Source organism: Aquarana catesbeiana, linkage group LG05, assembly GCF_042186555.1.
Source record: "Aquarana catesbeiana isolate 2022-GZ linkage group LG05, ASM4218655v1, whole genome shotgun sequence".
Lineage (NCBI taxonomy): Eukaryota > Metazoa > Chordata > Amphibia > Anura > Ranidae > Aquarana > Aquarana catesbeiana.
In genome coordinates this window covers 217,622,776-217,640,172 of record NC_133328.1, presented here as the reverse complement: position 1 = coordinate 217,640,172, position 17,397 = coordinate 217,622,776, and the positions used below count along the sequence as shown (strand labels likewise).

Sequence of the window (17,397 nt, the reverse complement as noted above, 5' to 3'; positions counted from 1 at the left end):
AAGCATCTGTGATAAGTTCTCTCTCTCATGTCACGCTGCTCCCCGGCGGCCCCTCCTCTCTTCTTGTCCTTCCCTATTTGCTTGTGACATCGTCTGGGATGGTCGAGAAGAGAGGAGGGGCCGCCAGGGAGCAGCGTGACATGAGAGAGAGAACTTACCACAGATGCTTCCAGCGCTGCTCTGCATGCAGGCTAGTAAACAATGTGCCCCTTAATGTGCTATGTGCCCTATGATGTGCCCTGATGTGCCCCATGATGTGCCCCACGATGTGCCCTGACATGCCCCATGATGTGCCCTGACGTGCCCCATGATGTGCCCTGATGTGTCCCATAATGTGCCCTGACGTGTCCTATAATGTGCCTTGACGTGCCCCATGATGTGCCCTGATGTGCCCCATTATGTGCCCCATAATGTACCATGTGCCCTATCATGTGCCATTATGTGCCCTGATGTGCCATATGCCCCATGCCCTGATGTGCTCCGTGCCCTGATGTGCTCCGTGCCCTGATGTGCCCTGTGCCCTGATGTGCCCCGTGCCCTGATGTGCTCCTTACCCTGATGTGCTCCGTGCCCTGATGTGCTTTGTGCCCCATGCCCTGATGTGCCATGTGCCCTGATGTGCCCCGTGCCCTGATGTGCCATGTGCCCTGATGTGCTCCTTACCCTGATGTGCCCCGTGCCCTGATGTGCTCCGTGCCCTGATGTGCTATGTGCCCTGATGTGCCCTGTACCCTGATGTGCTGTGCCCTGTACCCTGATGTGTTGTGCCCTGATGTGCTCTGTACCCTGATGTGCTCTGTACCCTGATGTGCTATGTGCCCCGTACCCTGATGTGCTATGTGCCTGGATGTGCCCTAATGTGCTATGTGCCCTGATGTCCTATGTGCCCTGTGCCCTGATGTGCCCCGATGTGCCTTGTGCCCCGATGTGCTGTGCCTTAATGTCGTGTGCCCTGATGTACTGTGACCTGATGTGCTGGGCTCTGTACCCTGATGTGCTGTGCCCTGATGTGCTGTACCCTTATGTGGCCTGGTGTGCTGTACCCTGATATGCTGGGCTCTGTACCCTGATGTACTGTGACCTGTGCCCTGATGTGCTGTGCCCTGATGTGCCCTGATGTGCTGTGCCCTGATGTGCCCTGATGTGCTGTGCCCTGATGTACTGTGACCTGTGCCCTGATGTGCTGTGCCCTGATGTACTGTGACCTGTGCCCTGATGTGCTGTGTCCTGTCGCCCAATTAGAACGGTTTCATTGTACTGAATGGGGTGTGACAAGTTCCCCCAGTGTGAACTGCGCCTAAGTCACTGATCGCTGCCAATACTAGTATTTAACAAGTTCCCAGTATAGACCCCATCGTCTGTAGGCGTTGTAGCTTTCACAGCGGCGGGGGGGGGGGGGGGGGGGGCACAGTTTTCCACCTTTGCCCTAGGCACCAGATGACCTTGTCCCGGCACTGCACTATACTATTCAAATTTAGGCATCCCTTCCAAAAGGGGTTTCATTTTTGGTATGATACTTTCTAAGGTTTTTCTACGTATGGGATGCAGACACTGAGGGTTTTCTCATTACAACCCTCTGTTGGATGGTTATAATTAAGGCAAATTTTCATATTCAGAATGAAAAAGGACACAAAACAAACAACAGTTGCTCCAGAACAGAAAAGATATAAGTCCTCGTGCACGCTGGGCATGTACTTAAAAAAAGTGCCTGAAGTTGTGTATTTCACACACATTTAGGTGCATTCAGGCGCATCAAGCATTTGGGTGTTAATGGATTAATTTGTTTTGGCCATTGGAACACAATAACGCTCAAATGCGCCCAAACACATCTAGCATTTAGATGCGTTTGCATGCATTTAGGTGCTTCAAGCATTTTTTCTGCTCAAAAGCTCATCTCTTGAATGCACTTTTGATTTTTGATTTTTTTTAACCTGTAACGGCTCCTCTTCTAATATGCCTGCAAATGCACATGGACACATAGGCTAACATAGAGGTGCTTTTATGGCCTGAAAAAAAAAAAAAAAGAAGCGAAACGCCTATAAAAGCGTCATTTTTTAAGCCCAGTGTACATGAGGCCTAAAACTGTGACCAAGTTTGCTAAAGTCCTTCTCCAATGTATATAACCTGGATAGGATTGTTTTTCTCTACAAAGCAGTTACACTTACAATTCATTGGGACGACACTAAACAATATCTTTATTCTCCTAAAATAATCTATACACATTCACTACTTAATGGCCCTGTAAATTATCTTCGTTAAATCGTTTATTACTGTGTTCTTCTTCCACCTTGTAACATCCTCCGTTAGCCCGAACCTCTCCTTTTCCCTCTCTTACCTCCATTTGTTTGGAACTAGAATTGCACGTTAGATGCAGTCATGTGCACTGCTCTTTGCACACTAGACACACACTAGTGCGCAAGAGAGGGTGGCCACGTTCTACATACAGTAGGTTCATGGAGAACGAGCATAGTCACCCTCTAAAAGAAAGTTGCATCACAGAAGGAAAAAAAAAAGGAATCTGGAGGTTTGGAGGAGGCTGAGAGCAATAGAATTTACTCTTTTTGAGTTAAAACCACATACTTGAATAGAATTTTTTTTTTTTTAGCTTGAGTTTAATATCACTGTAATATCTTTCTTATCTTCCATCTGGACAGTCAATACAATGTTCTGCCACAAATATATCATAGTGCTTAACTGGACCGATGCCAAACAGAGACTCACAGTTGAGAAATGCTGCTGATTATGATATCAGTGTTTACATGGCTCCCTGTTAAACAATCCAGCTTCTGTTCATTTCAAATGATTTCTGTTAACTTCAAAGCCTTGGGAGAACCTAGATAACACTTCACAGCAACTCAGAACGGATTCTGTGAGAATGTTACATTTCCTGATTAAACATGTTTTCCAAATTACTGAACACTTTAGACTTCATCTCGAGTCTCCAATTAAACAGAAATGAAGTCATACACACCTGCAGCTTGCAATATAAGATGAAGCCTGAAGTGATTTCATATATTTTAGAAACTTTATAGATGAAATCAGGGGTAGAACAAAGCATAAGTATGTTTCAGAATCTCTTAGTGCCGGAGGTGATTTACATCTGATACATTACACTTTATAAGGGGGTTATTGTAGAAGAAACAGCAATAACCTTTTCATCAAAGTATTTTAATTTCAGCAGTCACCCAGACATCAGATACCCACCAAGCTGTACATGTCATTGCAATGAGTTAGGATGCCGGGGGGGCTATTTATGGGCCACAGATGGATAGAAGATTTTTAAATTGGACTAAAAAAGTCTATTGGTTGGCCTGACATGTTTAGCAAATATCCTCTTATGGAGTTTCAGTGCAAGGAAATCCTTAGTATTGAGAACAATTGCTAGTGCATCTGTGTAAGGGTGTCCTGGCCCTCAGTCCACCAGTTCTGTTTAAGAGACAATAAATCTCCTTTTCTTGCATTCAAAAAGTGATTGGTGCCCATGTTTCCAACTTGCATTACACCCACCATGCCCAATAACCCACACTTCGAGGAAGAATGTCAGCTCTCCCTGACTCTGGAGGTCACCATTAGGCCTTTAGGGGTCAGGGACACCGCTACAAAGAATACAAGGCATTTTTTGAATGGACAAGGTAGAGGGAGCAATCCACTATCATCACTGTACTGTCCCCGGAAGTGTGTGTTTCAGCACTGTAAATTCAATGCTTACAGTACTCTTTGAGATGAATGAAAGCACGAGTTGTAACTAATTTAGCACCACCCACACATGTTACACTTATAATTAGAGGTGATCTTGTTTTACATATAAAGAATATCCACCCCACCCAAGATAGTGGACTACTAAAATAAATATAATTATAGTGCATTAGTTATTGCATATATGCAGATGAGCTGTGCATTCTACCCTGTTCTGTGGTTACAGAAGGTCAGCTGTCCTATGCACCAGTAAGTAAAAAAGAAGATGGGAAATACTTCCACATCTCCTTAAAGTGGAATTTTATGCTTAAGACATCATTGGACACCATGGGCTGGGAAGTACCTGCTTGTTAAAAGTCAGCACCTATAATATTTATATATATATATATATATATATATATATATATATATATATATATATATATAAAAATATATATATATATATATATATATATGATTTATTATTCTTTATATTATATACAGTATTTTTTTATAAAAAAACTGTATATATATTTATTATACATTTTTTTAAGAAACAAGTGAAGTTTCTCCTTAAAGTAGAACTCTATTCTTATACCTAACTACTCTTAAATCGGTTCCCTCCCCCTTTCTAACACCTATGCTATCTAACCTGTATAAGAAATGTGTACTGTATATACTTACCTATTTTCAGGCCGCTCTGACTGTATCTGTTCACCCTCCCCAAACAACAGTCTCCTTTCAGTGATAGGCTGGGGGGGGGGGGGGGGGATTCGGGCAATGAGAGGAACTTCAATTTTCATCTGAAATTTCACTGTAAGTCACTAAACCTAATTTAGTAAATCAACCTTGCTGTCTATGAGTACCCAAACATCCAGCTTGCCTTTTGAACATTTGGGTGACCCTGGGACCTGCACTGGATACAAAGACCATAGAAATATATGGTGTGATTAAAGGCATCAGAGAAGGTAAAGTTAACTCTGAGTTCTGCTATTTGCGCACTGATGCAAACTGAATATATTCACTGCACCTGAACTAGTACAGTACCTTAAAAGAATAACTAAATCAGCATCACAAGACAATTTTTCAAGTCCATGAGTGCCCTCTGTTCTAATGTAATGAATCTTCTCCCTGTAATGCAAAAAGAAAGATTGACCTTTTACCCGCTGATGTGGTTCAGGGATTTTCATACAAAGGTACAGTTGTACTTTAAATATAAAAGATCCACATCCAAAATTCCTGGATTGCGTATGACAGAAGGTGTTGAAGTCTATGCACTGTAAACTGACAGTTGTTCATGATGTTCATGGATGATGAAATGCTCTGTGTGTGTGTATGCATGGTTACTTTTATAGTGCAAAGAAACAAATACCTGAGCGCATGGTTTCTTGCTAAACTGGGTTGACGTTCCTGTAGCATTTCAAATATGTTTGGCTGTCGCAGAAAGGCAACAATCTTATCATTATAAGCTGAAATGAGTAAAAATAGAGTAATTAAAGTATATGTAAAACCTTATCTTGTAGAACAAGCCATTTTGTTTAAAATAGAAGGAAAAACGTGTGTGTGTGTGTGTGTATATATATATATATACAGTATCTCACAAAAATTAGTACACCCCTCACATTTTTGTAAATATTTTATTATATCTTTTCATGTGACAACACTGAAGAAATGACACTTTGCTACAATGCAAAGTAGTGAGTGTACAGCTTGTATAACAGTGTAAATTTGCTGTCCCCTCAAAATAACTCAACACACAGCCATTAATAGCTAATCCTCTGGCAACAAAAGTGAGTACACCCCTAAGTGAAAATGTCCAAATTGGGACCAAAGTGTCAATATTTTGTGTAGCCACCATTATTTTCAGCACTGCCTTAACCCTCTTAGGCATGGAGTTCACCAGAGCTTCACAGGTTGCCACGGGAGTCCTCTTCCACTCCTCCATGACGACATCATGGAGCTGGTGGATGTTAGAGACCTTGCTCCCCCTTCCATTTGAGGATGCCCCAGAGATGCTCAATAGGGTTTAGGTCTGGAGACATGTTTGGCCAGTCCATCACCTTTAACCTCAGCTTCTTTAGCAAGGCAGTGGTCGTCTTGGAGGTGTGTTTGGGGTTATTATTATGTTGGAATACTGCCCTGTGGCCCAGTCTCCGAAGGGAGAGGATCATGCTCTGCTTCAGTATGTCACAGTACATGTTGGCATTCATGGTTCCCTCTATGAACTGTAGCTCTCCAGTGCTGGCAGCACTCATGCAGCCCCAAACCAAGACACTCCCACCACCATGCTTGACTGTAAGCAAGACACACTTGTATTTGTACTCCTCACCTGGTTGCTGCCACACACGCTTGATACCACCTGAAACAAATCAATTTATCTTGGTCTCATCAGACCACAGGACATGGTTCCAGTAATCCATGTCCTTAGTCTGCTTGTCTCCAGCAAACTGCGGGCTTTCTTGTGCATCATCTTTAGAAGAGGCTTCTTTCTGGGACAACAGCCATGTAGACCAATTTGATGCAGTGTGCGGCGTATGGCCTGAGCACTGACAGGCTGACCCCCCACCCCTTCAACCTCTACAGCAATGCTGGCAGCACTCATACGTCTATTTCCCAAAGACAACCTCTGGATATGACGCTGAGCATGTGCACTTAAAGCACAGTTCCGCTTAAAAAAAAAAAAATTAAAAGTCAGCAGCTACAAATACTGCAGCTGCTGACTTTTAATAATCAGACACTCACCTGTCCCTGGGTCCATCGATGCAGGGGAACGAAGTCCCACTCGTCTCCCCCTCCTCTATACGGTGCCGGCATTGTTACTGTGGGCGCCCGGCCGTGGCTTCACAGCGGGGCATGCACTGCGCATGCGCGAGCCACACGGTGCGCCGTGACTGTCCGGGCAATCATCTGGGACCTGTGACGTGTCCCAGATGATTGCCGAGAGGGAGGGGGGAGAGGTGATCTCCCTTCTGGTGCCGCGGAGCACCAGGAGGAAGTGGCAGCTAGGACCCTCTAAAAAGAGGGTATCCGCCCCCCCTCCAAAAAATGACATGCCAAATGTGGCATGTCAGGAGGTCACCTTCCCTTAAAGCAGAAGTTCCATTTTTTGGGTGGAACTCCGCTTTAACTTCTTTGATCAACCATGGAGAGCCCTGTTCTGAGTGGAACCTGTCCTGTTAAACCACTGTATGGTCCGGGCACAGTGCTGCAGCTCAGTTTCAGGGTCTTGGCAATCTTCTTATAGCCTATGCCATCTTTATGTAGAGCAACAATTCTTTTTTTCATATCCTCAGAGAGTTCTTTGTCATGAGGTGCCATGATGAACTTCTAGTGACCAGTATGAGAGAGTGAGAGTGATAACACCAAATTTATCACACCTGCTCCCCATTCACACCTGAGAACTTGTAACACTAGCGAGTCACATGACACTGGGGAGGAAAACTGGGCCAAAATTTGGACATTTTCACTTAGGGGTGTACTCACTTTTGTTGCCAGCGGTTTAGACATTAATGTCTGTGTGTTGAGTTATTTTGAGGGGACAGCAAATTTACACTGTTATACAAGCTGTACACTCACTACTTTACATTTTCGTAAAGTGTCATTTCTTCAGTGTTGTCACATGAAAAGATATAATAAAATATTTACAAAAATGTGAGGGGTGTACTCACTTTTGTGAGATACTGTGTATATATATATATATACAGTGTGTGTGTATATCTTCCCAGTAAATATTCGTGCGTGGAGGGGGGGGGTTGGGGTGTGAGCACAAGCCTGACCACTGGAGTACAGGCAGGTTGAGCTCCCAAGTAAAAAAAAACAAATGCTCCTGCGCTCAAAAGCTTGCTGTGGGATAAGTTTTGAAGAAAATATCTACAAATCACACCACCGCATCAGCTGTGCTGCCACTCTCAACAGGTCAGGGGAACCCAGAAGAAACTCTACAAGAAAACAAAAACAGAGATTGCACAAGCTTTGCATATTACCTTTGCATCACTAAAATGTATTTATAGTAAAATAACATACTTTCAAAATGAGTGATAAAATCAAGCAGATGATAAAAAGTCCATCATATGTATCATCCAGTAGGATCTACTGGCCAGTAAACTTGGGTGGGATGAAAGTCCAATAAGAACTGACGCGTTTCAGAGCTGAAGAAGAGGGGTTACCCCTCGAAACGTGTCAGTTCTTTTTGGACTTTCATCCCACCCCAGTTTACTGGCCAGCAGATCCTGCTGGATGATACATATGATGGACTTTTCATCATCTGCTTGATTTTATCACTTGTTTGTGAGTATGTTATTTTACCTATAAATAAATGTTAGTGTTGCAAAGGTAATGCACAAGACTTGTGCTCCCTCTTTTGTTAAGATGAAAACTGCCCACGCTAAAATAGATGTGCCTCCATGCCTGGCGTGGTCAGTTTAATATAGGAAAGCAGGTTTACCAGGTCTTTCACACAAAGGATGCAATGCAGCAAGCGAACACAATCCTTTTTAATACAAGTACATGGTAGCACAGCTACATTTTAGACACATATCAGGAATATGAAATTTTGAGGTAACATACAGTGTATGTTAAAAAATTACATGCTAGTAATACTACTAGTAAAAGCTACTAATGACAAGAACATTTTTGAAATCAGAAAAAGCTATGGTATGTATTACAATCATTTCAAGTATTAAACAATGAAAAGACAAGTGATATACTTGACAAAATTCAGGCTGGCTTTGTTGTTTTAGCTACATAATACAATTAAAATGAGAACAGTAATAAGCAGATTTAAATGTGATTACACCCCCCCTCCAAATATATGTGTGTTAAACTGTATTATCCTATATTTGTAAACTAACTACTTATAAATACTTTCCATTTAGGAAGGTAGTGCTATATTTTTGCATACTGCTAGAATATTCTAGTTAAAATAAGTAAAACATACAGTATGTCCATAGTGAGTAATTTAAAGGGTAAGGAAACTTTCGTATAAAATGTGCTTACTCTTTGCCTCCTTCTCTCTAAGAGATGCACACCCTACCTTCTCAATTCACTACACTTACCAGGAAACAGATTGGCTCCTATTCATCTGACAACTCCATAAAAATCTAGGGGACCAAACTATGCATGCATCGATATTAGATTAACAAGCAGCTGGAGGAAGGTAAACAATATTGCGTCCATAGGAGTATGATCTATGTAAGTATAGCAAATTGGGAGGGTTACACCTGCTTTGGAGGGTGGGGGCAAAAGGGTGAAAGCTTACTTACCCTTTAGAGTGAACCTATGCTCTACCCATTTAGGGCAAAACAACAGGTTTACTTTAATGCTAGCACCATCAGCTGCACACACTGTACTTACCTCTGCAAAGAGAGGAAATGTGCACACATCAACTAGATTCTAGTCGGAGCTTTTACAGGGCTGAGGATCTCCCTGCCCTCAAGCACCAGCACTGTCACTTTATAGTCACATCTTTTCTCCCAATGGTTGAACAGAGCATCATAGAAGCAAGAGGAAAATGAGCATAGTCTGCTTGTGGGACTACCATTACAGATACATTCACCTGACTAAGATTAGATGCGTAAACCCCAACTCTCTTCTCAAAATATTCCTAAAAGGTCTAGACTAGCTTACCTAAAGGTACTGTTTCCTGTGGATGTTGGCTTCTGATCGCCGTTACCAAGCTATTTCCCGGCCTAGCTAGCAGAGCAGCTCCTCTGTTTCTGGATACTTCTGAAGCCTGTCAGAAAGAGATATAACAATTACAATATAGGATATTTAATTATGTAGGAGATGGTAGTTTCTACTGTTGGTTTGTTTTGCCAATATCACTAGCACAACAGTTGCAATTTGTGCTAAATCATCTATAAATGGGTACCACCCAAAACTAAATGTTCTTCATTTACTAACTGTGTAGACAAGGTGACCTTAAGGGTCCTTGCCCACTGATCTATTTTTTATGTGTTTTCAGGGTAAAAACTGAAAGGAAAATTGTAAAAAAACATGTATCTTTAAAGCCTATCGAACTGTTTACACCAATGCACTGCGGGTACGGTGTGTTTTTAAAAGTCCTGTAGGCTGCATCTTTGGTGCTCATCTCCCATCTCCAAAAACACATCAAAAGCACATAAAAAAAACACCTGTGGTGTGTTTTGGATGCATTTTTTAAGTTACATGTCCAAGTTTTACAGGTGCATGATTGGAGTCAGAAGTCCAGAAAACAAATAACGCAGCTCCCGGACCAATCACCTCCTCCTTGGCTCAGCAGACACTGGGGTAGTCTGGACGTCTCAGTCCCTCCAGGAGCTCACCTCCTCAGATGAAATGGATTTGCCATAATCACCTCTACATTTCACTGTGGGATATCCTCAGACGAAAGAGATGGCACTCATAGCGTAAATCCAAATGGTAGTTTATTTAAAAAAAAAAAAATTAAAAGCAAAAATTTGACACAGTCAAGTATAACTGGCATATCCTGGTTGTAAACTGTAAGCTCCGGACCAGCGTGTGTTATACGGGTCAGAACTTCGTATCCAGAAGTGACGTGAGTGCGTACCAAGCTCTGCCTTATGTGTTTCGTCATAGGACATCATCTGTGGCGGTGCCATCTTGGTGCACCTCACGTCTAGTTATAGCAAGCGGTCTGCAGTGTCCACCCTTAAAAGGGGCGGATTTAAAGATTCGTAAGGACTGGTTACACAGGTTTCCGCAATACACCCTTAGCATGAGTTTCCTGCCACTACTGAAGGTAAAAGGTAAAAAAAAAATTGTGAATGTGTGCTCCTTTGTAGTCTGTCTCATAGGCACAGTTACAGTTACACTGACTGCAGTATAGCTGACTGGTGAAGTAATGGGCTATGGGGATTGTCTACTAAAGTTGTACCTTTTGACTTAGCTCGATATAGCTTTATTCTTTTAATCACAAAATCATGCGAAAAGGAAAATATTAATTTTAAGGGACCATTTTAACTATCACATTGCAGTAACGCGCAGTAAAACACACATTTTACTATGCCTTATAATAATGTTTCATTTTGAATGGTACCCCAATGCACCTAGGAAGCCCAGGATAATGCACCTGTGGTTTTGATTTTGGTGCAATACATTAAAACCTTAGTGCTTGTCTTTATGTAAAGTTGTGATGCCAACCTATTTAAAATAATTCGGGCACCTTAACACACTTAGACATAATGCGCAGTGAACACAACACACACTATGAATGGGGCATTAAAAATAGCTTTTTTAGAGGATGGAAGTTCAAAATGAACATTGTTCCATAACATTAATGGAAAAATGTATTATATTAATACAGTAAATTACCTTTTTATATATGATATCTTATTTTCCCTTTAACCACTTCCGGACTGCCCCACGCACATATACTGCAGCAGGGTGGCCCTTCAGCGTGAAATCACGTACTTGTACATCTTTTTTGTTTCCGGGTCTGGGCGTGCATGTGCACTGCCGGCGACCCGCTTCCGCTGTGGTTGGACACAGCGGGAGTTAATAAGCGCGTCTGGTGGACCCAATGTTCACTGGTACCTGGCGATCATTCCCGAGGCAGGCAAAACGGCAGTCTGCCTATGTAAACAAGGCAGATTGCCGTTCTGTGAGAGGGAAAGACGGAAATCTTGTGTTTCTGCGAGGCAGGAAGACGGATCTCTGTCTTCCCCCCCAGTCAAAGTATCCCCACACATTTAGCAAGCACTCCCAAGGAACAATTAAACCCTTTGATCGCCAGTGTCATTAGTACAGTGACAGTGCATTTTTTTAGCACTGGTCACTGTATTGGTATCACTGGTCCCCAAAAAGTGTCACTTAGTGTCAGATTTGTCCACCACAATGTCGCAGTTTCGCTAAAAATCGCTGATCGCCACCATTACTAGTAGAAAAAATAAAAAAAATTAACATTCCAAAAATGTATCCCTAGTTTGTAGGCGTGATAACTTTTGCGCAAACCAATCAATATACGTTTATTGTTATTTTTTTACCAAAAACATGTAGCAAAATACATATTGGCCTAAATTGATTAAAAAAATAGATTTTTTGCAATTTTTTTATTGGGTAAGTTTTATAGCAGAAAATAATTTTTTTTTTCAAAATTGTTTATTTATTTATTTGTTTATAGCGCAAAGAATAAAAAACGCAGAAGTGATCAAATACCACCAAAAGAAAGCTCTGTTTGTGGGAAAAAAGGACATCAATTTTATTTGGGTACAGTGTCACACAACCACGCAATTTTCAGTAAAAGTAAATGGCCTGGTCATGAAGGGGGGGGGGGGTAAACCTTCCAGAGCTGAAGTGGTTAAAGGTTTTATTTTTTCACAAAGAAGTTATCATACCTCCCCAGCACTATAACTTCTAAGTCGCTGAAGATGCTGCCTGTGTGTCAGATGGTTTGGAAGGCGGCCATTTTGAAGAGGGATCCGTGGATCAATGAATGTTGTTGCTCGACTATTATGATCTACAAAGAAAGACTGGCAAAAAAAGATAACATCAATACTACTTTCATATGCTTTTGTTCCATCTGCTACAGTTGTATCCTATAATACAATAATAGTGTTTCTGATCCTTTCATGCCCAAGTCTATTGTGTTTTTTATGTATATCTTGACTTACCTTTCCTTGTTGGTCAGTTTTAATCTCCCAGCCACGCGGAAGCTCCAACCTTGTGTCAGCAAACATAATAATAAAGTTCACCAGGTCCCTATTGTGCTGATAGCGCTCAAAATTCCTGGCATCCCTGCGGATTTTCAGAACCATGTGCTTCAAGCAGGTACTGTTAGTGAAGACTCTGTAGGCACTCTAATCGTGGGACAAATATGGAGATAGCAAGTCATTAAAGGAAAACTTCATCAACCTAAATTATTCACACATTCAAGAATTTTAGTTTTTTTGGAAATTTCAGCAAAACACAGAAGATTTCAGTGCAATCTTACCAGTCTTGTAAAGTGCATTCATGTCAACATGAATGGTGAAAATAAATGTTTTTTTTTTTTTAAATGCAATGGGCTTTAAATGGCTCTTGAAGGTTATGGAAACTCATCTGGGCTATTCTCTGCATGTGACTAAAATTCAAATAAGATACTGTAAAAAAAGTGCAGCACTAACATGAAACACATGTGGAAAAACCAATAAAGTTCAATGATAAAATCAAGTTCATTGTGTGTATAAGGAAAGTGATGAAATCCAAACAGTGAAATGGATGGCGACTCAAATAGGACCGGAGAAATTTTATGTGATCACTTTTTATATTTTTGTATATTGGTTGGTTCCAATAAATATTTTTTGACCTGCACCATTGGAGCACTTTTATGCTCCCCCCCCCCCCCATACCTTTTGGTCCATGAGAAACTGGGACTCTTCCATCTGAAGGGCTGCTTCCCTCAACTTTGAGGGTATTATCACAGCAATTCCAGCCTAGAGGGGACATCTTCAAAGATTCTGGATCTCTACTGCCATTCGGGAGAACCCTCCACCTGGTTCCTTAAGCCTATTTGATTCGGTGTCACCGGCATCCAAATCCACCCCTTCTGGTAAGAGTATTTTCACCTTCCTTACCACAAGAGTTAACCGTAGATGAATCGTATGTCAGAAGATTTCTCCGGTCCTATTTGATTCGCCAGCCATTTCACTGTTTGGATTTCATCACTTTCCTTATACACACAATGAACTTGATTTTATCATTGAACTTTATTGGTTTTTCCACATGTGTTTCATGTTAGCGCTGCACTTTTTTTACAGTATCTTATTTGAATTTTAGTCACATTCTGGTGTGGCTCCTCGCCATTTTTGATTTTTATTGGGTTAGCGCAGTTATACCTTTTACATTTGTTCTTTGCATGTACTTCGAGTACATGGTGCCATGATGACACGACTCCAGGAAGTGGGTTCATGATGCCTCGAGTCCCACAGCATCATTCACCACAGATGGGGACCAGCACTAGATGAAGCAATGAGGCTTTGGGATACATCGCTGGGAAATTGATGATGATTGCGGTAAAAGGTGCTATTTTTAAACTGCTAGACAATGTATTTTTAAGAAAAAAATTAACCAATTTGAACTGGACAAAATCATAGTGTACTCTTCAAGAAAAAATAGTTCCATTGTTTCTAATGTGAGTGAAAACTTCACAAAGATTTCAGTGAAATTTTTAGCAATTTTGCAAAGTGCATTATTTCAATAGGAAAAGTGAAAATAAGGTGTATCTAAAGGTTTATAGGGTGCAATGGGCTTTAAATTGCTCTTGAAGGTTACGGAAGGTTAGTGAAACTCATTATTGCATTTTTTGCTTCAATGTACTTCAAGCGTAGGGCACCATGATGATACATGTTCAAGGAGTGGGTCCACAATGCCCTGAGCTCACTGCATCATTCACCCCAGATGAGGATCGTCATTAGACCACGAAAGCAATACGTCTTTGGGAGACATTGCTGGGGAATTGGTGACTATTGGGCGATGTATTTTTATAAACAAATGAACCTGAATTGGACAAAACCAAAATGTACTCTTCAAGTAAAAATAGTTATATTGTTATATAATGTGATCCTTTATCTAATGAACTTGAGTTAGGTGTCTTAAACATCTTCTTTAAACCTCTGTTGCCCTAGTCACACTAGTTCTATAAACTTAAATAAAATTATCTTAAGTGGGTCTCCTTATGTCCTCCCATTTGTCCAGATCAGCATGGAGCTAAGCAGAAAATTGTAAAAATCTTGAAACTTTATATTGTTTCCAGAGAATTTGCTTTAAATTATCCAGATGAGCAATGAGCTAAGCAAAAAAAATTGTAAAAATCTTGAAACTCTTTATTGTTTCCAGAGGTTGCCATTTAAATAAAGTCTTACTGTTTTACTTACATAGTTTGCATGCAGCACGGTAAAAAATTCAGGGTGTGTTATAAACTTGACAGCTGGAGACTGCAGTAATAAGGTAATTTTCTGGGAATTTATAGGTGTTAATGTTGCATCTCTTCTAAGCTCTGCAAAGGAGAAAGCACAATGACCTGCTGTTAGAGGTATGACCATGCCATCAAGTGTTACGGAAACGAAAATCCATTTGATCTCTGCTTCACAAGGGTCTTGTCATTATAAATCCCAGGTTACACAGCAAGCATCCTTATGAAGGACTTTATTACAAATGTGAGCAGTTTTTGCAAGTGTCATCTATAAATCCAGCAGGTGGTCACCTCTTACTGAACACAAGTAAAAGCAGAAGAGAAAACTTGCAAGCTTTCATCTCTGGGTGTCTGTGTCAATATGAGATTTAGTTTCAACCCAAAAGACAGGCTAATGTTATTTTGTACATATTATCAAGTTTCTGCAAGTTCAGAAATTAGAAATACAGATGTTCTTGAGTCCTCTTTTATCTCTATATAGCAACACTCACTTGGCAAATACACTTTCCTCTGACACTTACATCATAAACATAATAAAACACTACTTGTCAAAAATAACCCATTTAAACTCAAAATCATTATAAACCAGAGTTGCTAATTTTAGGAGTATGATCTTGAGCTGTCAATTCTCTTGACAACATTACTCTTCATATCTCTTCTTATTACAACCCTTAAAGTCTAGTGAGACATATAAAATACACATAAATTTAGTAAAGTAAAATAGGCTGTTTACTTTTACAAGGGCATTTTCACTTAGCTTGATGAATGTAGTGAAAATATACTTTGTGCTGAATACCCAATCACATGCAAGGAAGATTTTTAAAAATACATATCTTAGCTTGCACATGGTTGGATGATGGAAGACAGCAGAACCTCACTTCATCCACTTAAGCTAAAAGCAATTCTCTTGCAAAGTGAACAGCCTATTTGCTCTCAGTAAAAAACCTCAAAGACTTCAGGGCAGCCAAGACTGTACAGGAGTGTGATTGCTGACATAAAAAAAATCACAGGACTAGCATACCCAGAACACTGTGCTGCCATAAGATTTATGCCTAGATATAGTCAGCAACCTACTGGATCTTCACTTCAAATGAATACCAAAAGTAACGTCTTTACAATCTACTTTGCACAGCCCAGGGCAACAATATACTGTAGATGATACTTTTTAGATTTTTTTCTTTTCTTCTGAAGTCCACTGTAATTTATTTATTGATCTTAAAACTGTATATTATAAGATATACTGCATAACTGACATTTTTATATTGTTAGAAAATATTACCACCGCATTTGATATCCAGCACCCTAGGTGTTTAGTTCAAGATTACAAAGAATTACAAAGAAATCTTAACTGACTGCCAATGCTTTTCAAGTGCTTCCATCCTGCTATTTAAGCTCAAGAAGCTTAACGTATATTGCTATGAAACAGTGACATGTGCTGAACATACTGGTCTGCTTAACAACCATTTTTCTGCGATTCATCTTTGTATTCTGATCTTACTGAACAGGCCTGATTGAGTCTTTTATCTATTTTGTTACCTTGTGTGCAGATGTATTTAATGTCTGTTCTGCAATATTTTTTAATAAAAATGTACTTATTATTGGTGTTTGCAAACCCAAGTCTTCTGATGTTGGGAACTCTCAATGACTCTGTGGGGAAGATTTACTAAAACAGGTGCACACCGAATCTGGTGCAGTTGTGCATAGTAACAAATTAGCTTCCAACTTCAGCTTGTTCAATTAGGCTTTGACAATAAAACCTGGAAGCTGATTGGTTACTATTCGGAGCCGCACCAGATTCTGTGTGCAACAGTTTTAGTAAATCTCTCCCTGTATGTATGTGGTGTCTGAGAGGAATTACATTAGTTATTGAGAGTGCATAACCTCTGTGAAATTCACTTCTAAAATACAAGCACACTCTAAAGATCTACTTAATACACCTGTAAAGCTGTCGTGTAGAAATGACAGAAGAATGTACAAGAGCTATAAAGGTAAGCAAACCTAAACCCTCAGTTCTCAAAGGCAGAAATACTGGCTATTAAGTTATTTGAATTAATTTATGGGTTGCATTTATAAAAACAAATCAATACATAGCAATTTGCGCAGTGAAAGTGCATTCATTTTTTTTTTGCCCCATTTGCACAGTACAGGCACTTTTATTGGAGAATTGTTGTGCAATTTTTTTTTCATATATACATGCCTATGAATGTAATTCTATATTATCTACACAGGGAGGCTTACTTAAAAAGCTTCTGCATAGGGCAATAAAAATATGGAGAGGCTAGTGTTCCACAGCAAGTAGATAGGGGTGTATTTATACACAAACTGAAGAGCTATTCATCATGCAAAACTGCATGTACGTTCGTCTGTACGAATGCCAGCAAAATTGAATGTTACTAGGCCATTTTGTCTCCAGGGCAGATGTTTATTTATTCATAAGAATAGTGTGAACCAGGAAAATACCATTTAATGCCCACTAGGAGCTGAGGAGGACAAGAAATAAATACTTCTTTACTACTACTACTACTACTACTACTACTACTACTATATATATCCTATATAATAATAATAATAATAAAAATAATAATTATGCAAAGTTTGCATATTATAATGACCATAGCCTTGGCACAGGTGCACTAAAAAATGCGGACCTTGCAGTACAATGCAAAGTTACTTCTAAAATGACCTAATGTGAATAGTTCCTTATGTAGAAAAAAGTAAGGTTCACTCGTACCCTACCCCTGTTTCCGAATACCACCACTTTCCTTCCAGGAAGATTCCTGGGGAATGCAGGGCAGGTAAAATCCTCAGATAAGCCACTCTGGTCCTTTATAAGA

The 17,397-nt window shown here is 40.3% G+C and overlaps 1 protein-coding gene across 3 annotated transcripts in view; it reads right to left on the bottom strand.

Moving 5' to 3' along the window:
• HECW1 (HECT, C2 and WW domain containing E3 ubiquitin protein ligase 1) overlaps positions 1-17,397 on the bottom strand; it is a 415,705-nt gene that overhangs the window by 70,271 nt on the left and 328,037 nt on the right. For all 3 annotated transcript variants that reach the window (XM_073630548.1, XM_073630547.1, XM_073630550.1), the window contains 6 exons: positions 14,526-14,647; positions 12,285-12,470; positions 12,009-12,143; positions 9,301-9,406; positions 5,048-5,144; positions 4,723-4,806 (listed from right to left, as the gene is read on the bottom strand). In XM_073630548.1, coding sequence (XP_073486649.1) covers positions 4,723-4,806; positions 5,048-5,144; positions 9,301-9,406; positions 12,009-12,143; positions 12,285-12,470; positions 14,526-14,647 — 730 coding nt within the window. The remainder of the gene's footprint in view (positions 1-4,722; positions 4,807-5,047; positions 5,145-9,300; positions 9,407-12,008; positions 12,144-12,284; positions 12,471-14,525; positions 14,648-17,397) is intronic.